Source organism: Puma concolor, chromosome B1 (assembly GCF_028749965.1).
Source record: "Puma concolor isolate L17-30 chromosome B1, mPumCon1.1.hap2, whole genome shotgun sequence".
NCBI classification, from domain to species: domain Eukaryota; kingdom Metazoa; phylum Chordata; class Mammalia; order Carnivora; family Felidae; genus Puma; species Puma concolor.
The window spans coordinates 138,751,432-138,778,522 of record NC_141670.1 but is presented as its reverse complement, the minus strand read 5'-3'; the positions used below and the strand labels follow the sequence as shown (position 1 = coordinate 138,778,522).

Here is a 27,091-nt window from a genome sequence, read left to right as displayed (position 1 = left end):
TGTGTTCCCAGACTGATTTGTCCAATATAGTTACAACAAAACATGTTCGTGGTCATTGAGGTCTTGGGCAATTTACTTTTATTGGAATACTAAATTGTGGAAGGAATTTAAATAATCCCATTCCTATGGCCCGTGAGGCTATTCCATAAGGAGGTATTTTTAATTTTTAATCGATGTGCATGGATAAGATCTGATGGTAAGGGGGACTGATGGTGAATAAGTACCTGTTATCTAAAATTGGAAAAACATGTAAATTTATATACTTATAGAATTTAGAATTAGCTAGACTACACAATAAGGACTGGTTTTACAGACGTGCCTCCTTATCTGCGATTTTGCAGTTTCGGTTACCCATAGTCAACCGTGGTCTGGAAGCAGATGATCCTCCTTCTGACCTATCATCAGAAAGTCAATAGTAGCCTAATGCTATGTCACAATACAAATGTCATTTGCCTCACTTCCTCTCATCACGTAGGCATTTTATCATCTCACATCACCACAAGAAGAGTGAGTGCAGTATGAGAAGATATTTTGAGAGAACACATTCATATAACTTTTATTACAGTATATTATTATAATTGTCCTATTTTATTATTAGTTGTTGTTAATCTCTTACTGTGCCTAACTTATAAATTAAACTTTATCATAGGAATGTATGTATAGGAAAAAGTATATTTAGGTTTTGATATTACCTGTGGTTCCAGGCATCTACTGAGGGTCTGGGACCATATACCCTACAGATAAAGGGGACCACTCTACATTAAAAAAAAAAAAAAGACTATTACCTGGAAAATTTTTTGCACAGATGAAGCAAAAGTGTCTAACACATCAGGGTTTAGAAAATCCTCTTTGGTAGCAATTCGTCCATTCAAGTAGTAGCTAAATTATTCAGAAAATATTCAGAAACAAACAAACAAACAAACAAACTTTACTTTCTGCTTTTAAGTTAGTTGGCTCCCTTGCTCTCCTTCCTACCTCTTCCCACCCCTCTGTTATTAAGAAGAAGAAGAAGAAGAAGAAGAAGAAGAAGAAGAAGAAGAAGAAGGAGGGAGAGGAGGAGGAGGAGGAGGAGGAGGAGGAGGAGGAAGAGTTGTTCTAGTAAGAAAAGACCAAGATGGAAGGGAATCAGTTACTCTGTTTTGAAAAGACATAGTCACAGTGCAGGTACTTACGGGCAAGCATATTGATCTTAGCTACTTATCTGCTCCATGATTTAAATGATAGTATGCCTTGATCTTATAGAACCTACCACATTATTTAAAATAAAGTTAAAACTTTTGTTTTATTAATATTAAGTGTGTAGTACAGTGCTGCTTGAGATATTATTTGTTTCTTACTGGAACTATGCATTAGCAGTTAAATGAAAACATGTTTTTGAAAACTAAGTAATAAGTAAAACTAGCATTAGTTTCTAAGTACTAAGAGCAGGAGACATACTTACTGGTGCCATGTAACTGAATCAATCACTTCTCCCCCAGCCTTCAGGAAACTAGAAAAAGAAATCTATTATGATCTTCACTTAATCCTCATATGCACAGTGTATATATGTACACAATATATGCACAGGAGTTTCATTTCTTAGAAATGGGCTGGTTACTGCTTTAGTATCAGGCCAAGTACAAACTTCCTAATTCTTATACAAATTATATTGTAGGTTCCATTTGCCCCCAGATTCTTGGTATTCTGAGCCAGTCAATCTTTTCCTCTTTTGGTAAAACATTTGCTTAGGTAGCAAATGGTTTAATAACATGAGGATTCTCCACCAGAGAGCAATATTATTTTTAAGAAAAGTGGTTCTGCTTCCTCTAGTTCCTACCTCGTTAGCATCTTGACAGTCTTTCCTCGAGGCTGGCCAATATCAGGACCATAGAGATTCACAGTTTTGAAAGTGGATTTTGCTAGAAGCTTATGCAACTTGACAAAATCTTTTCCTAACTGCAATCCATCGATGAAAATACCAGCCTTCTTCCGGAAACTGTTAGGTTCTGAAAGACAGCAATTCTCAAAATAATCACGTATCTAGAAATTTTGCATTTAAAAGCAAACAAAGGGGCGCCTGGGTGGCTCAGTCCGTTAAGCGGCCGACTTCACCTCAGGTCATGATCTAGCGCTCCGTGAGTTCGAGCCCCGCGTCGGGCTCTGTGCTGACAGCTCAGAGCCTGGAGCCTGTTTCAGATTCTGTGTCTCTTTCTCTCTGACCCTCCCCTGTTCATGCTCTGTCTCTGTCTCAAAAATAAATAAATGTTAAAAAAAAAAATTTTAATAAAATGAAAAAAAAATCACAAACAAAATGGCAGCATATAAAAGCAGGAAAACATTTCCCAATTACAAAAATTTAGAGTCCAAAGGCAAGAATAGTAAAACCTCCCTTTTTATAAAGAAGATACTTCAGTAAAACAAAAATTTAAGTGACAAAACTGAAGTGTGAGAGGGCACTAAAACAATTTGAAGTTAATTAATGGGGATATTAAACTAATGGGTATTTTGGAAATAGTCTACATCCAGTCTTTAATAAACTAATTTACTTTAAAAAGACAAAAAGTTTGGGTAGGAGGGGAAGACATTTAAAAATTGATTTCTCAATGCCATTAAAGGCCTTATTAAGACTGTTCATTCACAGGCACCTGGGTGGCTCAGTTGGTTAAGCCTCTGACTTCAGTTCAGGTCATGATCTCGAGGTCTGTGAGTTCCAGCCTCACGTCAGGCTCTGTGCTGACAGCTCAGAGCCTGGAGCCTGCTTCAGATTCTGTGTCTCCCTCTCTCTGCCCTTCCCCTGCTCTCTGTCTCTGTCTCTCTCTCAAAAATAAATCAACATTTTAAAAAATTGAAAAAAAAAAGACTGTTCATTCACAAATCAGATGTACAGGTGAGCTTAGAAATGGCCATGCTGAACACAAGGGAGGGGGACACAGAAGTGTTCAATCTACTTCCCCAAAACACCTTGCCCAGGCTCTCCCTTCTCCTTGTCTCTGGAAAACAGACCTCTTCCTTGCAAAATGGAGCCCAAGAAGAGGAAATCATGATGGCATAGCTCTTTTATCTTACTCTGAAGAGCACGGGTGGGGAATGGGTTCAGTAGAAAAGTAGGGAGAGAGGGATATATAGAGATGTGTAAGGATGGGTTCAGATGACCCATTGTCCACGTGGCTGCCATTAGTCAAAGTTGTTCAGCATCCAGCTAAGATATGGTTACCTCTACCCCTATATTTATGTTCTGTGCTTCAATTTGCCAGTAACTCTCAGCAACCTGATCTCTAAATCTGCCTCTAGACATTACTATAATACACACCACTATAGACATATATCTTATTTCTTTGCTTGCCTTCTTGTTGATCTGCTTCCCTTCCTCTAGAATGGATCTCCCAAGAAAGCAGGGACCTTGCTCAGGAGCCAGACTACCTGGGTTCAAATCCCAAGTCCTCCACTTGGTAGCCCAGCATCACACAGTTATTTATCTCAATTTTTGTGCCTGCTTTGGTCATGTGTAAAATGAAAGTCATAATTGTATCCACCGCAGGGTGGTTATAAAGGTAAAATAATACTTATTAAATGCTCAGAGCTGTTCCGGGAATGGAGTATGTGTCCATGACATCACTACATCTCATTTCCCATTTTTTTTCAGTTCCATTGGCTCATGTGTGGAAAAAGCACCATAAATATGTTTAAATGAATGTGGTTGATCATTAGTACTTTAGTTAGAATTTACAAGTTCCTTGCAAAAAAGTGAAGAAGGAAGGAAACAATCAGGAGCTTGACCTGGGTAGGATTCTATACTAGGAATTTCTAGCTTAAGCATATCATGACGGTTGGGATGGAGTTGCTAAGATAAACTGACAGGTGGAGAAACAGAGAAAGAAATGGAAGGGGGGTAAAAGCAAAGTGCCTGCTTTACAGTTTTGCTGAGTCCAGCCTGCCATCCATAATAGGATTCAGTGACCCTAAAAATGTCAAGTGAACCTGGGAGCTGTGGAAGTTTCTGGGTCCAACTAGTTGTCTTCAGCTCAAGTAAAACAAAACTGGGATTAACAATAGGCTCTGGGATGTATGAAGGAGTTTTCTGGCATAAGCAGAAAAGTTGCACTGTTGAGCACGGGTGCAAGTGTGCCAAGCCAGAAGAATATTTGCTAATATTAAAAAGAATGTCATACATAGGAACAACTAATGCCAAAGGGTAATCTCCTTATTAGTGAAATGTCCCTGGGGGCACTTACCATTGCCTAGTTCCCAAGAAATGTTATAATTCTTGGAAGAGCAATAATCCAGGAGCAACTGAGCATTAGAACTGTTCCACTGCAAGTCTGCTGTTCGTAGTAAGGCATTTAGACCAAAGATCAAGTCCAGTCCTGAGCAATTTGCAAAAGTATACAGCATATCCACGGAGCTCCCTAAAAGAAAAATAGTGGCGATTTAATGGTTAGGTCAGCACCACAATAATGAAGGCCTCCAGATTTGTTCTCCAGTGAATTACCATTTTGGTTGTAAAATTGAGGGAATTACAATCCTGAGTTATAAGTGAGAGACAAAAAACGCACAGGCAAATTAAAAGATTAAAAATTAATATGACTTAATTACTTCAGCTTTTGAATCAACTTTCCGTGCTGAACCATGTAAAGTACCAGAAGCTTTGGTCTGGCACTCAGGTTTTGTTGATTCAAATGACCTCAGGTGACTTCACACACAGGCCAGACTGTCATTAGTCAACATAAGCCCCGCTCCTCATAATTTAAACATGTCTACTTACAAACTCAGTCACAAAATATTTTGGGAAATTTAGCTATATTTAAAATTATTTTTTGGAAAATTCATGTATATGATTTATTAATTTTAAATAAGTAAAATTAGACTTTAAAAATTGGCCTAGGGCTATAGATCTGTGGTTTCCAAACTATGTGCCAAGGGATCCTGGCAAACCTCAATACATTCACCACATGGTTGTCAGATTTAGCAAATGAAGATACAGGCATCTGGTTAAATTTGAACTTCAGACAAATAATGAGTAATTTTTAATGCAGGTCTATGCAATATTTGAGAACTACAATAAAAAAATTCACTTATCTGAAATTCAAAGTTAACCAGGAACCCTACTCACAGGGGCACTACAGGAGCCTTTAAACTTATGAGGGAAACAGGGTTCCTGGGTGGCTCAGTTGGTTAAGTGTCTGACTCTTGATTTTAGCTCAGGTCATGATCTCACAGTTTGTGAGTTCAAGCCCTGTGTAGGAGCTTTGCACTGAGTTCGAAGGCTGCTTGGGATTCCTTCTCTCCTTCTCTGCCCCTCCCCCACTCACTCGCTCTCTCAAAATAAATAAATAAACTTTAAAAATAAATAAAGAGGGACACCTATGTGGTTCAGTCAGTTAAGCCTCTGACTCCTGCTCAGGTCATGATCTCACGGTTCGTGGATTCGAGCCCCGCTTCAGGCTCTGTGCTGACAGCTCAGAGCCTGGAGCCCGATTCGGATTCTGTTTCTCTGTCTCTCTTTGTCCCTCCCCTGCTCACGTTCTGTCTCCCTCTCTCTCTCTCTCTCTCTCAAAAATAAACATTAAAAAAATTGTTTAATAAAAATAAATAAACAATTTACAAGGGAAATATCAACCGTGTTGGACACGATGAGAACTATTACTATTAGGTTGTTTGGACCTAACAACTTAGTAATTGAAACACTTAGGTATTTCCTTGGGGCTAAATAAGATGTGAAAAAAACTTACTGAGTCACTACAGTGCCATACACTTTTGGGAACTTTTGAACTCTGCTTTTCTAACCATTAGCTTGTCTAAAATCACTTCTTCAGAGTGGCAACAATGTCGGTCCGAATATCATCTTTAAGTCAGGTATCATATGCAGAAGTCTGTAATTTTCAGGTATAGTTAGAGTCATTTGCTGAAAAGAAATTCACTCTCGAACTCTCCTAGTTTATTTATTTTTTTTAATTTTTTTTTTTAACGTTTATTTATTTTTGGGACAGAGAGAGACAGAGCATGAACGGGGGAGGGGCAGAGAGAGAGAGGGAGACACAGAATCAGAAACAGGCTCCAGGCTCTGAGCCATCAGCCCAGAGCCTGACGCGGGGCTCGAACTCCCGGACCGCGAGATCGTGACCTGGCTGAAGTCGGACGCTTAACCGACTGCGCCACCCAGGCACCCCTTGAACTCTCCTAGTTTAAAAACATCTAAGTGAGGGGCACGTGGCTAGCTCAGTTGGTTAAGCGACTGACTCTTGGTCTTGGTTCCAGCTCAGGTCATGATCTCTCAGTTTGTGAGTTCAAGCCACAAATCGGGCTCTGTGCTGACAGTGAAGAGCCTGCTTGGGATTCTCTCTTTCTCCTTCTCTCTCTGCCCCTCCCCACTCATGCCTTCTCTCTCTCTCTCTCTCTAATAAATAAACTTAAAAAAAAAATCTAAGTGAATTCCTTGGATCAGCATAACAATGAAACCTAAATTTAATACTGCCGATAAAGGCTGGGGGCAGAACGGCTCTAGCAAGTTGTTTGAGTTATTTAGGGTGTTTGCTGTGTCACCCACTTCCACAGGACTGCTGCCTATCATCAAGGAGTTACAGACAACAGGGGCTGAAAAGCTCTCCCGTCCTGTGGCCCAGCATTCCACTGGATCTTGAGCCACACTTTGGGCCAACACAGAACCTCCAGGGTTATTGACTTCTTCCCAAACCTCCACCCCCATTTTTCTCTGAGGAAACTGGCACCAAAGAAATGAAGTGCTTTGCCCAATACACATGGCTATTTGGTGGCAGTGCCATTACGAGAGCCTGTTGTCAAGGGGTGACTCGACTGTCTTAGTCACAGCCCCGTGTTAGACTTGTGTATTGCAAAATCATGCAGCAGAAAGTTTCCTGGATCAGGAATCCTAACACCTGAGTTCCAGCCCTGCTCTCCCACTTACAGATTGTACAACGAGGTGACGCCTTCGCCCTGCATAAGCCTCAGCTATGCATCCACGATCCTGGAACTAGCACCATCGTGTGCCTACTCACAAAATTGAGGTTGAGACAACATATGTGAAAACTCTTTGTAAATCATAAAAAGTCCTTATACATATTAGGCACTGTTATTACATACTCCCTCTATGGCATTTCCACAAAGCCTGGAATGTTTGCATTTTGGAGTATTTATTCAACTTATGCTCTACTCTTTTTCTATTTCCTTTTTCCAAATGCAATTGGAATTTACATAGCTTAAAATTCTATTGTACACCTCCTACAACAGAATAGTAACATCTCCTAGAATATGGGCTGTATACTACTCAGTTAGACTCTACTCTTAAAAATAAAACCAACCAAAACACCACCCAGCCTACTCCCTCCTCAAAATAAGAATAAGAAAACTCACAGTTAATTTTCTAATTCCCAATCATTACCCAGTCTCTTGTCTCTTACTTTATGAGGGGTAGAAAGACCCCTGGGACAAAGATAATCTAAATGGCACATTAAAAGCTGGCACTGAAAGAAAAAAAAAAACAAACAAGAAGAAACAAAACAAAAAAACTGGCACTGACTCTTTCCCTGGCATTATGCCTTGTCCGTTTATATAAATGTGTCCAGTTCTAGTGAGTGATAGAGGTGGAGGAGTCAGGCGATGAGGAAGAGAGGTAGAGAAGAAGGAGAACAAAGAATTAGCTCATTAAATATAACTATTGTAATAAGAAATTTCATTATGCAGTCAGCCACACCCAGAATTACATCTATAACATTGCTTCCTTTTCCTGCCTAAACAGGTTTACAAAGTTTGTAGTCTTGTGACAAATGTTTCTGTCATCTTCTACTTAAGTGAAACCCACCACCTAATGGGTCCTGTAATTAGAAAACTTACCTATATCTTCTAAGACACCTGTTTTAAGGGTGCAGGCCACTGACTAAGCAATTAACCTCTCCTTGCCACAGTGGACTTTTGCTATTTCCTCCATTGGACAATGCCAGCCCAAGGTACTCACACATTACCAACCTCAGTCATCAGTGTGGAACAATGTGTGAAAACACCTATGAGCTACTGAGATACTTATCACTATATTGAGTTGATGCCCAGATGAACACAATAGATTCCCATCTATATGTTTCTAAGACACGTATATTAAAATAAAAAAATTCAAACCAGGAGTCACATGTTTCCAAATACAAATCAACAATCTGTATTTGTTAGATATTTGAGCATTGCCGACAGGGTAGCTGCAGTTATAATGACCCAGTTACATAGTTAGTGAAGGAACTTCTTCTGGGACAGGAACTATGAAGGTCCTAGTCCCAGAGGCAGGGGAAGATGGTAGAAACGTACTATCTTGATTCCAGAAAGATCATGTGAGCTAGGAAATCTTTTTTTTTTTTTTAGAAAAATTGAAGATAAACTAGTATAAAGTTTAACACGATACAAAATAAAGTAGAAATTAATAGATTATCTAATACCATGGAATCTTCTCTTAACAGACCTGTATCACAATGATTTATTACAGGCGAGACCTTACTGATATGGGTCTCCTGTCACTCCTTTCTTGGGATCTGAAACAGGCCTGCCTTATGCCAAATTCCATTCAACCACAGGTCATTTAATTAAAATGTCAGAGTAGTCCCCCTCCTTTAAAATGTAATAAACAGGGGCGCCTGGGTGGCGCAGTCGGTTAAGCATCCGACTTCAACCAGGTCACGATCTCACGGTCCGTGAGTTCGAGCCCCGCGTCGGGCTCTGGGCTGATGGCTCAGAGCCTGGAGCCTGTTTCTGATTCTGTGTCTCCCTCTCTCTCTGCCCCTCGCCCGTTCATGCTCTGTCTCTCTCTGTCCCAAAAATAAATAAACGTTGAAAAAAAAAATTTTAAATGTAATAAACAATTTAGAGGACTCTACTAACATGTAAACTATTTTCTGATTTCTTATGTGTCACATTTCTTTCTGTACCTTATAAATAAAAAATACAAAAATTAAAATCCACTGGATACATTGAAATCCAGACAGTATACAGAAAAATCTTACAAAGATAAATAATCTACTTTCAGTAATGTACTCTTAGAAATGCCGACGGACCCAAATTAACTTCAAGATAATTTATTTTTCAAAAATCAAAAGAAGACAGTTGTATCTGAGCAGATTATTTCCTTAACTGAGATCTGGGGCAACATCATCCCTTAGTTGGGTATAAAACATCAACTTTCAGATAAAAATAGTTCTCATAGTTAAGTAAGGATTGCTTGGTTCCAGTTGTTTTGAAGCTCTGCATGCCACCATCATCCCATTTTGAAGACTGGAAAACTGTTTCAGTGAATGGAAATAAATTCCTGGTTAGTCGAGCTAGTTCTACACAAAGCCAAAGAGGAAATAAAAAAAAAGAGAGCGCTTCTTGATAGCCAAGACTGTCTGATATGACTCAGTCTTCCACTACCTAATGGTACACCTACTCATAATAGGGGTTGCTTCTGGAAGGAGAGAGAGAGAATGGATGACGAGGTGTGAATGGTTTTCACAATTTACTCTTTAAAAAAAAAGATTTTATTTTTAAGTAACCTGTCCACCCAACGTGGGGCTCAAACTCACAACTCCAAGATTAAGAGTTGCGTGCTCTACAGGGGCGCCTGGGTGGCTCGGTCGGTTAAGTGTCCGACTTCAGCTCAGGTCATGATCTCACGGCTTGTGGGTTCGAGCCCCACGTTGGGCTCTGTGCTGACAGCTCAGAGCCTGGAGTGCGCTTCAGATTCTGTGTGTGTGTCTCTCTCTCTGCCCCTCCCCTGCTCATGCTCTGTCTGTCTCTCTGTCTCTCTCTCTCAAATAAATAAACATTAAAAAATTTAAAAAAAAGAGTTGCGTGCTCTACAGATTGAGCTAGCCAGGCACCTCCACTATTTATTCTTCATACTTTTGTATTTTACTGTTCCATGAGGAATCTATCCATGTCTTCCTTGACTTCCTAGTTCTTCAGAGCAGGAATGGTCACTATTAGCTCATGAATGAATGATTTTTCACTTCATGGCTAATAGGCAAAGTCAGGTGAAGAAAAGAAAAACAAAACAAAACAAAACAGAAATTCAAGATTTCCCATTAACTCCTGATAACATTTGAGTATTATGCAGCTTTATACAACTGCAGTAGGGCTTATGTGATTCAAGCCCAAGTTCAAACTATCCATGTATTCTGGGGGCTGGGACACTTGCAGGTGCCTTTCATCTCTTACTTGAGTAAGTGCTATTGTTGAACTTTTTCTGATACTGTTCTCTGAGAAGCAATTGCTCCTGGAAGGGCCATTCCAACTGTAATCTCTTCTCTACGTCGGAAGGGATGGATCCAGATTCACACATATCTGCAAAGGGAAGAAATAGTTTCGAGAATCTGTTTTCACGGTGATAAGGTTGAAGTCCCACACATTTATTTAGTTACCTATTTATGTGACTAAAGCAGGATAATTATGTTCCTGGTTTTTAGGTGGGAGATCAGAAAAAGATATATTCTGTTACATGTCAAATTTGCAGCTAACCAATCACCACACACACACACACACACACAAACAACCAAGGGCAGGTTTCCTAAGAAACACTGGACATACATTGGACACAGATATACTGGACATAACTTCAAGTTACTTAACAATTCAGAAAATTCCTCAGAAACTTGAAATTACTAGAGAATCCCACTGAAGAAAACAGTTCAGGGCACCTGGTGGCTCAGTTGGGTAAGCATCCGACTTTTGATTTTGGCTAAGGTCATGATCTCACAGTTTGTGGGTTCAAGCCCCATGTTGGACTCTGCACTTCACAGCGAGGAGCCTGCTTGGGATTCTCTCTCTCCCTCTCTCTCTGCCCCTCCCCCGCTTGCGCTCTCCCTCTGTCTCAAAATAAATAAACATTTTAAAAAAAGATAACAATTCAATTCTCTTACAGTTCGCTTTCAAAATACATAAAAATTTGTTTCGCTGGACTATAGCTGCTTTGTGATGATTTCTTCTTGCCGTAATAGTAGGACAGGAAATGGTGACTTTTTCTTTTCCTTCAAATATGTTATCCTCAAAGCTTCTGAGACCACAGCACGTGTGCTTGGAAAACTCAGTCACTAAACTGTCGGTTGACTGTGCTTCTTTATCACAAGGCAGCACAGCCGCTGCACGCCTGCTGCCAGGACTGGCGACCCGCCCATAACTTCCTTTCTGGGAAGCTGCACATTCTGACTTTCTGGCAGCTGGTGCCTCATCCATCCCCGGGCTCACAAAGGATGCTTCAGAGGCACTGGCACCTCCCCTCTTCCACCACATATACACACAGGATGGAGAAAATTGATGGGGAAAGGCCAGTTTCCTGTCTGAACTTAAGAGACCTTGCAGATACACATGACAGATGGGAATGGTCAAGTCCCAACATCAACTATTCCCATATGTTATGTTAAGAGAACTCTCCTGCTTTTTTTTTTTTTTTTCATTTTTTTCTAATTAGTCTTCTATTAGTTTTGGCCCAATTACTGATGAACTGTTCTGGAAACTTCCTAACTGAAGAAAACAGAGGGAAAATATGTAATGTATGAAATAATGACATATTATTCACTAATATATACATTATACTGACATTATTGTAATTCAATGATGTACACCTTATTTCTCATAATTGGTAAGATAATGACTCAACTTCCATTTGATGTCTGCATAGCACTTATGAAAGACATAGAGCAAATCCTCATCGCTCACTAAGGCAGGTTTCTCAGGGGGAACCAACAGACTTCAAATATCAGAATCACCCGAGAAGCTTCTAAACTCATAATCTAAGGTTGGAACACAGAATCCAAATATTCAAACTCACCCCAGGTGACTGTGGATTGTCAATAACATTTGACAATCACTGCCCAATCAGTGAAGTCTTAAAATCCATTCTAAGAAGCAGAGTGTACCTCAACAGCCTCTTGTTATACCCTTCATCCACATTCTATTTTCAAAATAAATGGGTTTCAGTCGATCACTTATGTCTTCAGCTGGAAGTACTCTTTTCAAATTGACACATTTCTACCCACACACTCCTGCTAAGCAGCTGTGTCCTTCAGCTACAACCATTGTCCTATTTACAGCACAATTAACTCTCAGTTATGCCCAGCACACATTTTTTTGGTGAGGTTTCACATTCATGAAGACACCAGGAGGAGGAAACCTGCCCACTGCCTCCTCCTTTTGTGTGGGTGCCTTCATTGGCCAGTTGGGAACCCTTGATTTCTTATTAATTTTCAGATATCAGCAATAACACTTCTCTGAGAACGCTCAAGCCTGACTCAAGTGAATCAAAACATATCGTGAATCTTTAAAAAGTTCACCCTGGTTGACTTGAGACTGCCAGTAACTTCTCTCTTCAAAGGTTGGTTCTTTCTTGGGATCAAAAATGAGAAAGTCTGTCTTGGTGCCACCAAATCTCAGGTATGCAGGAGACAAACCTCTGGCCAAAGTACGAAGCTTTGTAGAACTGTTGGAAGACAAGCAAGAAATTAAAGTTATTTTTTTCCAAGACAATCCAGTGAAACATGTTTACTCTCTTCTCTCTAGATGGACCTATTTCTTAATATCTAGCTATACAGGAGGGAGGGAGGGAGAAGTCCAATGGCTATCACCGGGAAATCTTCTCAGTCTGAATATTTTTTTTTTAAGTTTATTTATTTAGAGAGAGAGAATGGGGAAGGGGCAGAGAGAGAAAGAGAGAGAGAGAATCCCAAGCAGGCTCTGTACCATTAATGCAGAGCCCAACACAGGGCCAGAACCCATGAACCGTGAGATTATGACCTGAGCTGATATCGAGAGTTGGATGCTCAACCGACTAAGCCATCCAGGCACCCTTTAGTCTGAATATAATTGCACGGTCGCACTTCTCGGCACCTGCAGGCAACTGGGACCTCTGACTCTGGCAAGAACTTATATTTTAACTTACAAGTAGGCTAGCATTCAGTACTTTCAAAAAACTTGTAACCTTTTATGATTGATGGAGGAAAAGAGGTTAAGAGACTAGAACCTATGGGAAAGATGACTCTGTGTTTTTTGAAAAATAGACTGTCTTCAAAAATTTATGTTCCAGAGAAGTTCATAAATGACTTAGGATTCTTCCTCTTCTCCCTAGCTCCAGCTTTCAAGGAAAACCTTACTTCTAAATTTAAGTCAAATGAATTAGATAGATAAGATTCTAATTCCTATCATCAACAACTCCAATTTGAGCAATTCTTTTTTATTTTTATTTATTTATTATGTATTTATTTATTTATTGAGAGACAGACAGAGTGTGAGCAGGGGAGGGGCAGAGATAGAGGGAGACACATAATCCAAAGCAGGCTCCAGGCTCCAAGCTGTCAGCACAAAGCCTGACTCGGGGCTTGAACCCACCAACCGTGAGATCATGACCTGAGCCGAAGTCAGATACTCAACTGACTGAGCCACCCTGGCACCCCTTCAATTCAAGCAATTATAAATGCATATCTCATCAAGTCAAAAATGCTCCTGATAGGTGCCTAGTATGTGCTCAGATGGTACCAAATGCTATAGAGTGGAAGTAGAATGATTTATAATCCTTTCTCTCAGAAAGGTGAACATGTCATGAATATTTAAACAAAATTAAGAAAATAGGAGAGCCAGATAACAGGGATGGTTGCCATACATTTCTGAAGTCTCATACATGTGATTATGGCCACACTGTGCTCTGAATTCTCTTAAAACACATAAAACCAATGCTGTGTAGTTCTTTGGAATGGTCCAATTAATTAACTTACATGTAGGTTCTTTCAAATTGGAAAATCATTCTAGGAGGACTAATTGACAATACCTCTTAACATCCTAATAAATAGAGACCTTACCTAAAATTTAAATTTTTTTAAATCTAAAATTTTAGGATATTGCTTAACTATATACACTGCTATGTAAAATGTTTCAAAGATGTCTTCAGGGATGTCTGGGTGGCTCAGTCAGTTAAGCACCCGACTCTTGGTTTTGGCTCAGGTCATGATCTCACGGTTCATGAGTTTGAGCCCCATATTGGCCTCTGTGCTAAGAGCACAGAGCCTGCTTGGGATTCTCTCTCTCCCTCTCTCTCTGCCTCTCCCCTGCTCGCTGTCTCTCCTTCTCAAAATAAATAATTTTTTTAAAGATATCTTTATTTATGCTTAGGTAAGAGAAATTCAAAGATGGAAATAGACCAAAGGATAAGTCTCCTGCATTAAAAACTTCAGTGATTCCTCCTCACCATTTTTACTGTACTACAGGCACTTTTGCCTTCATGGTCCAATTCCTCCATTAAAAAATACTGAAAATTATATTTTATGATGATATTTCTATAAAGACAGACACTATTGTATTAAAATATTTTCTTCGACCTAAAAGTTCATTTTCTGTGGATCTTAAAAGAACTTAGAGGAGCTCCTAGGTGGCTCAGTTGGTTAAGCATCAGACTTTGCTTAGGTCATGATCTCGAGTTTGTGAGTTTGAGCCCCACATTGGGGCTGTCAGCACAGAGCCTGCTTGGTATTCTCCCCCTCTTCATCTCTGCCCCTCCCCTGCTCGAGCTTTCTCTCTCAAAAATAAACAAATAAATCTTAAAAAAAAAACTTAGAATATTTTCATGGGTGCCTAAATATGTCGTAGATCCTAGAATGAGGAAATGCAGCACAAAGTGAGGCTTCCAAAATGTTATCAGCCTGGGATTTGGCACTGACGGAGACATCTGTTGGCACCAAAGAACACCAGGAAGGATGGCCTCTGCCATGAAATCCTCAAACCACTTGAAAATAAACGGAAATGCTAACTTGGACTATGTCAGGATCAGAAGAAACCCACTTCCACTTTGCTACAAACCCCAATAAAAAAAGCTGTAGGGAGGGGAAGAGAGCACTGTTATTTGACGGGCACAGAGTTTTAGTTTGGGAAGATAAAGTTTGAAGATGGGTGATGGTAATGGTTGCACAACAGTGGATATACTTTTAAAAAAAAACTTTTTTAATGTTTATTTTTGAGAAAGAGAGAGACAGAGTGCAAGCAGGGGAGGGGCAGAGAGAGAGGGAGACACAGAATCCCACGCAGGCTCCAGGCTCTGAGCTGTCACCACAGAGCGCGACGCGGGGCTTAAACTCAAGAACCACGAGATCATGACCTGAGCTGAAATCAGACACTTAACCAACTGAGCCACCCAGGTGCCCTAACAGCGGATGTACTTAATGGCACTGAGTTACACACTTAAAATGGTTAAATGGTAAGTTTTATGTTTGGTATATTTTACCACAATTAAAAAAAAAACTGCATTGTGTGATTTCAGCAATGAAAATAATATATATAGAAGGAGATAATGGGTCATTACTATGTACTGAGATGGATGGTAGACTCTTTTCTGATTTTATGAGTTTTCCATAATAAGCAAATGACATTTTAATTTATACAAGGTAGTTTTGTGTATATGTTTCTATTGTTTTAAGACGAGGTGAAGAAACCAAAATTTAGTGAAGGGACACATAGCTATCCATTCATTAATCAATAAATATACATGGCAGGCCCACTCTGCCAGGCATTATGCTAGTTTCTGGGGATACAATAGCAAATAAAACAGAGATAGCTCTCATATAATTTACAATCTTGCATATACATATACATATATACACACATACATATACATATATATACATACATACATATATACATATGTATACATATATACATATACATACATACATACGTATATACATATATATATATGTATATGTATACATATATATATACGTATATATATATACATATATATATACATATGTATACATGTATATGTATACATGTATACATATATACATATATACATATACATACATACATATATACATATATATATGTATATGTATACATATATATATACGTATATATATATATATATATATATATATATATATATATAAGCAAGTAAGTAGGCAATTCCAAAACAGTATTATGAGAACATACAAAGGGGATCCTAACCCAGACTTTGGGCTGGGGATCATGTGTGGTTAGGGGTTTTCAGGAGAAGTAGTTTCACTGTTAGACATTCAAAAGGAATAAATCTAATCCAGATCAAAGATAGATGGGATTGAAGCAAGTGTTCCAGGTGTAGGGAAATGTCCATAAAGACCAGAGGTAGAAGAGAATATGGCACCGCTGAAGAGCTAATGGGTGTAGTTAGAGCCTACAGATTGAGAGCAGGGAGAGGACAGACTGGAGAGGCAGATAGGGCTGTACCATGTAGGGACTATGAGCCCCCATGTCCTGGAATCCAATTTTCTGTGAGGGCAATATGGAACTATGGAAGGATTTAAAGCAGTGGAATGGCCTCACTAGCCTTCCATTTTAGAAAAGAATCTCAGGCTGTAGTGTAAATAACTGAAGAGAAGGACTGAGACTGTGGTCACATTTATATAAACTGAAAGTGATGCGCTGAGGTAAGAGAACAGCAGTGGGGATGGAGAGAGGTGGATACATTCAGGATACCTGTGGAGGTAGAACTACTAGATTCGGTGTTTAATTGGATATTGCAGAAGAGTCAAGGATTACCCCTGGGAAGCATGTTGGAAAATGGTAATATTTGCTGAGATAAAGAACAGGTGATAGACTGGAGATGGCCATGAGGGCGGGGAAGGGGCGCAGTTTTGTAGAATTTGAGATGCTAAAGGAAAACCAAAAAAAAACATACTTCCATCTGGCCCTTGGCCATGTGTCACAGGAGCTCAGGGACACATCTAGGCGAGGTGCAGGATGTACAGTCCTCGATCTAAATGTCGGTGACTAGTAACCCCCAGCCCACAGGTGCAGAGACACAGCCCTAAAACTGATATAAGGTACTTCCTCAGAGTCTCTTGAGACTGGTTCTGTTCCCCTGCCTTTGGCCAGGCACTGATTTCATTCCTCGGCATTTTGATTGCATTGGATGATAGAGGAAGCTCATTTAGATTTGTTATGTAGCTGGTATTCTCAAGCAATACCAGACACTGGTGCTCTCTGGGAAATGGAGGGAAAACTAGCACAATGTAGAAGGAGCTATGGTACCTCAAGATACATATCTGTGCACAGCCCGTGTCAGATGCCCGAGTCCCAGAGCCTGCTTCCCAGAGACAGTGACTATACCACCTCGGGTCACTCTCGGTCACATTGCCCTGAATGTTCTTCAAAGGATTCACCACTTTCTGAAATTAACTTACTTATTTGCTTGGTTTACTACCTGTCTCCCCTCCACCCCTGTAAGTTCTTATCTGTCTGACTCATCAGAATCTCCTTAGCACCTACATAAGTGCAAGGCACACAGCTGGCGCTTAATAAATATTTGTTAAGTGAATGAATAAGCGAGTGCTCCCTGGTGAAAGGGCAAGTAGAGCCAGACAAAGACTGTTTTCTGAGCACAATAGAAACTCAGTGCTATAGCTCCTGCCAAGTAAAGGAAGTCACGTGTTGCAAAGTGTTTGTATTAAAGACCTTTTTCACTATCTTCTTTGCAGGGGAACATTTCCTTATTTTAAGAATACAAGACTGATGTCCTCTGACAAAAACCAGACTTTAAACAGCTGCAAAACGAGTCCTAAAAACAAAATTGATCAGAAATACACTGTTTCTATCACAGACAGAAAAAAGAAAAGGGGGCGGGGCCTCTACCACCACCACAGCGGTATGGAAATAACAAAAGGACACATAAAAGCAGCCGCAGATATTCCATTTAGGGAGCAGTTTGTTAAGGGAAAGAAAAGACTACAGGTATTTTTATCTTACCTTACGTGTAAAAATAAACTGCTTGTCTCTGACACAAAAGCAGAGATGCTGCAGCCAGCTCGTACTGGCTCATACCAGCTGTGAGAGCCAGTTGTTATATTTTGAGAACAAGTTGTTAAACTCTTGGCAGTTTGAAACCAGCCATGGTGGGAGTATATATACCACAGAAATCAGAAAAAAAGAAAAACAAAAACAAAAACACAAAACACCGTAAATCAGTTTCCCCTCGTCCCCAAGAGCCAATTGCTAAACACTTCCCAGCATACCACTGCATGAATTCGAGCCCTGAAAGTGGGTGAGACCACTCAGGAGATTCCGTGATGTGAAAAGAAGGCCTAAGCCAGAGGCCTGAGGAATATCCAACATTTGAGACAAGCTAGAGAAAGAGACGAAGTGTTAAAGAGGCACGGGAAACCCCCAGAAATGGAGGCAACATAGAGTTTCAATCGTCAACCTTGCCAAATGCTTCCAAGAGCCTCCATTACTTTGCTCGGGATGCGGTAACAAAGTACCACAAACCAGTGGCTTACACAGGGAAATTTACTTTCTTAAAAAAAAAAATTTTTTTTAACGTTTATTCATTTTTGAGAGACTGAGAAAGACCGAGCACAAGCCAGGTAGGGGCACACAGAGAGGGAGACACAGAATCTGAAGCAGGCTCCAGACTCTGAGCTGTCAGCACAGAGCCTGATGAGGGGCTCAAACTCGTGCACTGTGAGATCATGACCTGAGCCGAAATCAGACACCTAACCGACTGAGCCATCCAGGCGCCCCATAAATTTACTTTCTTTTAGATGTGGAGGCTAGAAATCTGAAATCAAGGTGTTGGCAAGGCCATGCATCCTCTAAAGTTACCGGGGAAGGATCCGTTCCAGGTTCTCTCCCAGCTTCTGATTTCCCTGTGGCAGCGTTTACTCCAGTCTTCACACAGTGCTCTCTCTGTGTGCATATCGGTCTCCAGATTTCCTCTACTTGCAAGGACATCAGTCATAATGGATTAGGGCCCCTTCCATTCTGGTACGACTAGTTCTTAACTAATTATATCCTCAGTGGCACTATTTCCAAATAAGGTCTCATGCTGGGATACGGGGTTAAGACTTCAATGTATGAATTGTGGGGGACACTGAGAAATTAAACCCATGACTGAGACCAAATAAGATACAGACTGAAAGGTGTTTATTGGATTTTGCAACAAAAGGCCATTGTGATACTGGAGACATTGATTTTATGACACTATGATAGGGACATCGTGAAGGTGGACCAAGGAAGGAGTGGGCAGGCAGTAAGGAAGGCCACAAAGGGGAAGAGAGAAAGAGGGCAGTTACTGCAGAGGCATACATACAGGGTGGTGTTTGAGACAGGAAAGACTTGAGATTTTTCTACACTGTGGGGAAGGACTCAGTCAAAAGGGAGAGATTAAATATGGGGGAGAAGAGAAGAGATGACTGATAGAGCAAAGTCCTTGGGGAGGCTACAGGGCACACAGCAGAGCTAGAAGCGCTGGCGTGAGGAGAGAGAAAGGAAGAAAGCTAGACGTGGCCATGGTATATATGCAGATTTGGTGGCAAGAAGAAAAGGAAGTTCTTGTCCAGTGACTTCATTTTCTTTGGGAAACAGAAAGGTGGTCATACATGGGTTAAAAGTGATGAGGTGGAAATGGGATCAGAGTTGTAAGGACGTGGAGAATGACAGAGGCAGAGAAATGAAGAATTGAGGGGTAGCCCTAGGGCCAAGTAAGTCTGGAGGCCACGAATTTATAGGGCAACCCATGTGGCTGGGACATTCCCCTCTGCCCCAAGAGCTGATAGCCCAGCTATTTAGGGAGGCACACTAAGACAGCAGGCAAAGACAAATACAAAAAAGTGGCTTATTAATAGGCACTATAATTCATAATCAGGCAATATTTTTCCTCCCCAGACTTCATGGAAACCTTCCCCCGAAAAGGGAAACTGTAGCTAGGTTCGGAGCTATAGGTTTGGGTTTGGCAGGAAGAACCATGGAGCAGCAGTTTGGGGATGTTATCACAAGAATGATTCATGTGGCAAACCAAGAAGCCCAAATGAGATGTGGAAGAAGGAGAGACAGGAAAAGGCTGTCCAGTGGAGGTTAAGTAACAAATAGTTGTGGTGGATCCACAGAGTGAAAATGTAAGAGGGTAAAGAGTGTGGTCCAAGAATGGGAGATTTTCATTTACGACTTCAGATGTTAAAATGTTCTTAATGATGAAAAGAGGCATGGCCGTGGCATGAAGTGGTTGAAATGGGGTGAAGCGGTGTGTGCTAGCAAGCTGGCTCCCTAATAGCAAGTGCCCTGTTTCTTAGCACTTGCCAATTTCCGTGGTGTAAATACCCACCAGGGCTGATTCAAGATGGCAGCATTGATGCCAGTGAATGTGGAATTGGGAAGAGTTGCACACATTTCATAAGATAGTACAAGCTGGTTCCAATATAACAGTGAGTGACGAGTATTATGAAGCATGGGTGTGAAGAGATTGAGAGACAGTTTATGCAAGTGCATTTGAAGTCATCTAGGATGACGGTGGAACGTGGGAGGGGAGAGAAAACTGTGAAATCAGTGCCAATCTTTCATCGATAAGGAGAATGAGTCAGAATAAAGCACAGCGCAGTGATAAGGAGCATAGGATGAGAGCCAGACATAGAGGAGTGTACCTCACACTGGAGTCATGACCGTCATCTCTAGCATGCACTAGGTTTGTGCAAACTCAGTGTTTTGGACACCTGGCATAAAATATTTTACTCAATCCCGAAACAAACCAGAGAGGTAGGTATCATTATTATCCTCTTTTTACAGACAAGGAATCTGAACAAAAGGAGGCTATTGCCCAAGGTAACAATCCAGTAGGGATTTGAACTACATTCAAAATGGTGGGCAATCACCTAGAAGGTACATTGGTGAATGGGAAAAGGGCTGCGATATTGGAGAATGCATAGTTTCTACCCCAAAGGGCTACCTCAGGGAAGTAGCCACGTCTCTTTCTCCACTTGGGTCTTCAGAGAAGAGCCAAGTTTTAGCTAGGGTGGGAATAGTCTGTGAGGAGGATAAAGCAGGGGTACTATGCAAAGGGCTCCAGAGAGCACAATGAAAGGTTTGGGAGAGAAGGGAACAATGAGCACTTAATCAGGGAGAGAGTGCTTCTTGGGGGTCAGGAAATGTGAGTCTATGGCTTGTAACTGTCCTCAGTTCTGTTTCTCTGGCTGTGGTTCATTCTCTCAGCAATAGGCACGCAGAGGGCCTGAGGTTATTTCCAACATCAGTTTTCAAAATGTGCACCTGACATTGATTATAAGTGACTTTCCAAATAAGAAAAGCAATTTTGTCCATGAAGATGCAGGAATCTGATTACTGAAAGTCATTATTAATAACTATTCATCAGACTGGCAAAAAGGAATGAACTTTGCTGGAAAAAAATAAGCAAACCTTTATGAAAAGCAAGCACAACTGCATTATTACTGCTGTCGACATTTAGCACCACCTTTCCCGCTCTGTAGTCCCTACGAACTCTAGCACTGACTCGCACTCTCCTTTTTTACCTCGTGTTAGAGGACTGTGCTTGTGTCTGTACCTTGTTTGCAGTGTGGGCTTCATTGCCAAGATGGTAACCACTAGCCAATGTAGCTAGGATTTGAAATGTGGCTAGTCTGAATTGAGATGTGCTAGGAGCATAAGATAGACCCCAGATTTTGAAGACCTGATGTGAAAAGGAGCGTAAGAGATCTCATTAATATTTTTATATTGATGACATGTTGAAATGATAAACTTTGGATATTTTGTGTTACATAAAATATATTATTAAAATTAACTTCACCTGTTTCTTTTACTTTTAAACGTGACTTACCAAAAAAAATTTGTTTTTATTTTTTTTTTTAATGTTTTTATTTATTTTTGAGAGAGAGAGAGACAGAGAGCAAGCAGGGGAGGGGCAGAGAGAGAGGGAGACACAGAATCCAAAGCAGGCTCCAGGCTCTGAGCTATCAGCATAGAGCCTGATGCTCAAACTCACAAACTGTGAGATCATGACCCGGGCCGAAGTTGTATGCTTAACCGACTGAGCCACCCAGGCGTCCCACCAAAAAGTTTTAAATTGCACATGTAGTTTGCATATGAGGCTCACGTTCTATCTGTTGAGCAGTGCTGGTCTCAACACTCCCTTCTTTGAGGGTCAGTGCCTGTTCAGAGCTCTGCACATCGGCTTAGGAAGTTTTTGATCAGGTTCTTGATTACCTCTGGGAAGAAGGCAAACTGAAAAGATGTTCCTTTCCAATTCTAGATTGTTCTATCATTGGCACTTAAGTTCTGCACACTCTATGTTCCCTAACTGCAAATGTGGAAAAACAAAACAAAACACATCTGTTTGCTGTGATGGGAAACCAGACCACGCCATCTGATTAAATTTGCTTAGGATTCTGTTGAAGCACCTCAGAGGTTTGGGCCCTGATTCTCCTACTCTCGGGTCAGTGCTTCTTTTCATTATATCAATCTCCTCAATTTGTTTCTGGACAATCTTTTTCCTCTATACCCTACCCTACTGCTTTAAGAAATATAAACTTCTTACTTTGTTTTTGTATAATCTTGTCCCTGCAATTAGTATCTAGGTCCAGACTCTGCTCCTTCATGAACAGCTGACTGACTAGGGGCCAGTTACAGAGTTTCCCTAAACCTCAATGTTTTCTTTTCTTTTCTTTTTTTTAATTTTCAATGTTTATTTATTATTGAGAGACAGAGCGTGAGCAGGGGAGGGGCAGAGAGAGAGGGAGACACAGAATCCGAAGCAGGCTCCAGGCTCTGAGCTGTCAGCCCAGAGCCCGATGCGGGGCTCGCACCCACGAACCGTGAGATCATGACCTGAGCCGAAGTCAGACGCTTATGCAACCGAGCCACCCCAGCGCCCCTCTTCATTTTTTAAAATGGAGATGATAATATCACTGACCTCATAGTTTTGTAGGAAGGAATAAATGCATTAACACCTAGGAAATGCTACGAATGGGGCCTGGCATATGACAAAGGCTCAATTATTTTAATTACCCTCTCCTTATTACTTGAGCTTTCCTCTGCTCAGCCGTTGCCATCTTTGCCTGAGCGGCTTCCCCTTTGAGGAACGGTACCAGAACAACACCCATCTCACAGCTATTAAGCTTAGTGTTGCCTTCTGAGATGGCCAGGTCACTTTGGGCACTGTGCTAACCACCCTGGCGAGAGGGACTCTCAGACCCTCATTCAGAAGCTAGGTCTTAGCTGAGAGCGAGAGGGAGGGAGCTCCTGCTTATCTGAGCCTCAGTCTTTTCAGATCTCGCTGGGAATAGTATGGAAGGGCTTGCAGATGCCCCTGAGGAGCAGGCATGAAGACAGCCGCTGCCAAGGGAGTGGACTGGTGTGGTCAGGAGCCCGTATGAGCAGGAATACACGGAGTTTTATCTACTGCACAATATAGTCTTTTGGTTTTCATTATCCTCCAGCTTTCAACCAAAAGGTGGGGCCAACAGGGAAGAAAGAGCGCTATGGGAGACACAAGACAAAGGTATCACCCTTGCTGAACTGCAGACTGGAAATTCTGTGTGTGTTGGGGGTTGGGAGGATGAGGATGGAGCTAGTCCATGTGTTAGCTTGACTGCAGGGCCATCAGGCCTGGACCCTAAAAGTCATGCTGTAGGTTTTTTCCTTTGGACGTGTTTCTCCAGGAAGAATCCCCAGATGCCCTTCCTTGGGGAGGGGTGGGCACAGGCTAGCTGCAGCAGCAGCACAGGACTTGAGTTCTCCCGTTTCAGGAAAGTGGTTTAGTCAGTGCCTCTGTTTTTAGCAAGGCACCCCCAACACCCTCTCTTTTCCTATCATCACCCCCCCACCACTTCCCAAGCTAGCCTGAGGTGCTCACACATGGGGCCCTGTAGTTCAGCATTTCTGCAGAGTAATCTGTCTCCAACGACCTGCTGTGTGGTATTCAGCTTCCTATTCCCAAGGGGAAGGGCAAAACATGGGGGTTCCTCTCCACCAGGAAATTCTCCCTCTGCTACCCCAGGGAAACATGGAGGTTAACTCTGATGGAAAGAAACACACAGAGAACTGGTGAGTGGTTAGCAATACTCCTCATTGTCCAAGAAGCAATGAGCTTAAATTTTGAACACTGTGTGTCAAACACTGTGCTAAGTACTTCTATATTGTCTCATGAAGTCCTCAGAACAATCCCACCAAAAGGCTTTAGAAGTTCTATTCTACAGGTGAAGGAATTGAGGCTTGGGGTTGCCAAGCAACCTGTAACGAGCAAGCCACCCAACTCTGGCAGAGATGGGAATCAAGTTAGTGTAGTCAGACTGCCAATCTCTTAACCATTAGGCTACCTGCTTTTATGGACAGAACAAATGACTGAAATTAGCAATGGCAGTTCAGCTGACAGAGTGGGCACAGAAAGGACAGGGTGTGGGTGTTTGGCAATGATGAGATTCCCAGCTGTGTGTGTTGGCTGAGGTGTGGCTATCTCTGGAGGCTCTCATGATCTAGATGAGTGGCCTAGATGACCTGGGACTGTCCCTGAAGCTCCCTGTCCTGGGATCAGCCTGCATTTAGGAGGCGGGGGCAGTGAACATGCACCAGTTTGTCTCTTTCAGGGGAGAAAAAAAATTACAGCTGATTTTGCAGTCTCGTGTTGGAAAAATATCTTTTTATTAAGGCTCTGTAAGTCACTGCAATAGTCTCCTAGGTCTCCTTTACTTAATATTTAGATTTTTTTTTTTAAGTTTATTTCTTTATTTTGAGAGAGACAGAGGCAGTGAAAGTCGGGGAGGGACAGAGAGAGTGGGGGGGAGAGAGAATCCCAAGCAGGCTCTGCAGTCAGCACAGAGCCCCATAAGGGGCTTGAACTCATGAAACCGTGAGATCATGACCTGAGCCCAAACCAAGAGTCGGAGGCTTAACCAACTGAGCCACACAGGTGCCTCTAATATTTTTAAAAAAATATAGTGTAATCCTGGAAATCTCTGTACCTTGTGCTCAACTTTGCTGTGAACCTAAAACTGCTCTTTGAAAGTTTATTTTAAAATATATAAAATTATATTTTACACACACATACACACACACAGCACACACACTTACTCTTCTTTGAGACTTTCAACATCTGACTTCTTTTCTTTTTCTTTTTTCCTTTTAACCTTCCTAACAGAGTTTAAGCGAAGGACGCCTGGTCCACAATCTTACCTGTCCTACACTGTGCTGCAAATTCAAGGGCTCACAGGCTCCAGGTACACTGCCCGAGTCCCCTCCTCCAGAAGTGTTTCTGGGGCAGGTGGCAAGTTTCTTTTCCAAATTTCCCCGTAATACCTGGCCCTCAGTTGGCGCTCAGGCAGCACTCGCTGAATGAATGCAGGCGGGAACGAGCGGTTTGGGGGCGGCTGTCACAGGAGAGGGAGGGAGGAAAGGCGGGATGGAAGGAGAGATGCAGAGACAGAGAGATCAAGGTTCCCGGGCATGGCTGTCAGGAAGACAGGACCCAGGGACAGGCAGAGGCCGGCGCTTACCCCAGGAAGGTGAGGAACCGCGGGTCCGTGGCCAGGTTGGCGTCGATGGTGAAGGACAGGAAGGCGGGGCTCACCAGGTGCACCGGCCGCTCGGTGGAGAAGTCCAGCTCCGCGGCGGCGTCCGCCTGCGCGAGTCCCATCGGGGCGCGCGGGGAGAAGGGGCCGAGCGGCCCCAGGAGCAGCAGCAGCTGCGGCAGCGGCGGCCCCGGCTTCCAGCGCAGCGGCATCTCAGGCTCACCTGGCCGGCCCACCCGCGGGGCGCCTCGCAGCGGGAGCCGGGACCTGGCGCACTTCCTCCCGCCGCGCCACAGCGCCCTTTTCTCCCTCGCGCCTCACCCCTCCCACCGCGCCCTGCAACCCTCCCACTCCTGCCCTGCATCCCTCCCCCGGCTCCCTCTTCTCGCCGCCCCGCCTCCCCCGCTCACTCCCACTTCCTAGCACGCTTTCCCCTCGGGGCCGGTCACGCCCACTTTCGAAATCACCCACTCGCGCTCGGAGGGTGCGGACGTGGCCGGATACGTGCGTCCAGGAGGCCTGGGGGGGGGAGCGCTCGCGGACCAGCGCTGGGCATCCCGAACCCCGGAGCGCAGGGTCGTGGCCCACGTGCCCCACTTCCAGGCGTCATCGGGGTGGCGCCGGGTCTTCTGACCCTCAGCTAAAACCTCCAGTTGAGCCTTCGTCACTCCCCCTCGCATCTGGCTCAGCAACACTTGCTTGTCACTTGATTAACCGTGTGTCCTTTGACCAGAGAGCTGTTTCCCAGGCGTATTACTTTTACGTGAAAAAATCTGACCTGGGCGTCGGCTCACCTACAGCTAGAAAGAGATCAACCCTCAAAAATTCCTCACCAATTTAACCATGGAAACAGTGCTGGGCAGAGCCTTAACGTGTCAGGTGCTCCAGCATCTGAAACTCAGGCCGTGAAGCCTCCAGACAAGTCCGGGGTAGTGACTGTCTCTTGAATTTGGAGCCAATGCCAAATTCCCCCTCTGTACATTTATCTTTAGCTGTTGGGCAAACTCCTTCAGTTTTCCCCTGGTGCCTTACACTGATAAATAAGGGTCACTAGCACCTCGCACTTAGGGCTTACTCTAGGCCAGATGCCCTAAGAAGTGCTTTACTTGTATTCTCTTCATTCCCACAACTCTGCCAAGTGCACTTTATGCCCCGTTTACACATGAGGGCCCGGGCTCTGTCCAAGTGTCAAATTGGGATGTGAAGAAAGTTACACAAACCCCTAGCAAATGGCAGCCTGTCTCAGCTGAAACATAACTTCCTCAAAGAAGCTATGCCTGAACCTCCAGGCAGCTGAATGTCCCCATGACACACTCTCACCGCACCCCGAATTGGCTAGAACTTACCACATTTGCTAGTATTGTGACTATTGCTCCCATATTGGGCTCATCTGCTACATTACAGACTCCATGAAAGCAGAGATGGGGTTTGTCTTGTCCATCGCACTCACTAAACCTCATGACTTTGTGCTTGGCACTTAGCGGGCTTCCAATAAATATTTGTTGAGTTAACAAGTGAGTGACACCAAAACCCTTAGAATTTTCTACTGAGATTGCACCACCTATAAAGCAATCAATAAAAATGGATTGGGGGCACCCGGCTGGCTCGTTCGGTAGAGCATGCAACTGTTTCTTGATCTCAAGATTACGAGTTCAAACCCCATGGTGGGTGAAAAGCTTACTTTAAAAAATAGGTAAATAAAAACGGATTCTTTTAAAATGTATATCTAATTTGCATAGATGTGTATATTAGGGAACTTAAATTTAACTATATAGTTAGTTGAGGAAGGTGACGGTTTCAGAATTGTGTGTATCATTTACTACTTTGCAACTTGAATGAAA

At 42.4% G+C, this 27,091-nt stretch overlaps 1 protein-coding gene across 3 annotated transcripts in view; it reads right to left on the bottom strand.

The window, feature by feature from the left end:
- Positions 1-25,568, bottom strand: part of HPSE (heparanase) — a 40,685-nt gene extending 15,117 nt beyond the window's left edge. Inside the window, exons 1-7 of one of the 3 annotated variants that reach the window (XR_015250369.1) lie at positions 25,236-25,493; positions 12,279-12,424; positions 10,168-10,293; positions 4,212-4,385; positions 1,817-1,985; positions 1,442-1,489; positions 786-879 (exon numbers count right to left, since the gene is read on the bottom strand). Coding sequence is in view for 2 of the 3 variants with exons in the window: in XM_025921779.2 (XP_025777564.1) it covers positions 786-879; positions 1,442-1,489; positions 1,817-1,985; positions 4,212-4,385; positions 10,168-10,293; positions 12,279-12,424; positions 25,236-25,462 (984 nt within the window). In the remaining variant the exon portion in view is untranslated. Of the gene's footprint in view, positions 1-785; positions 880-1,441; positions 1,490-1,816; positions 1,986-4,211; positions 4,386-10,167; positions 10,294-12,278; positions 12,425-25,235 lie in introns of all 3 variants that reach the window. The other 2 variants (XM_025921779.2, XM_086704697.1) reach the window with 2 other exon arrangements.
- Between the last annotated feature and the right edge of the window lie 1,523 nt (positions 25,569-27,091).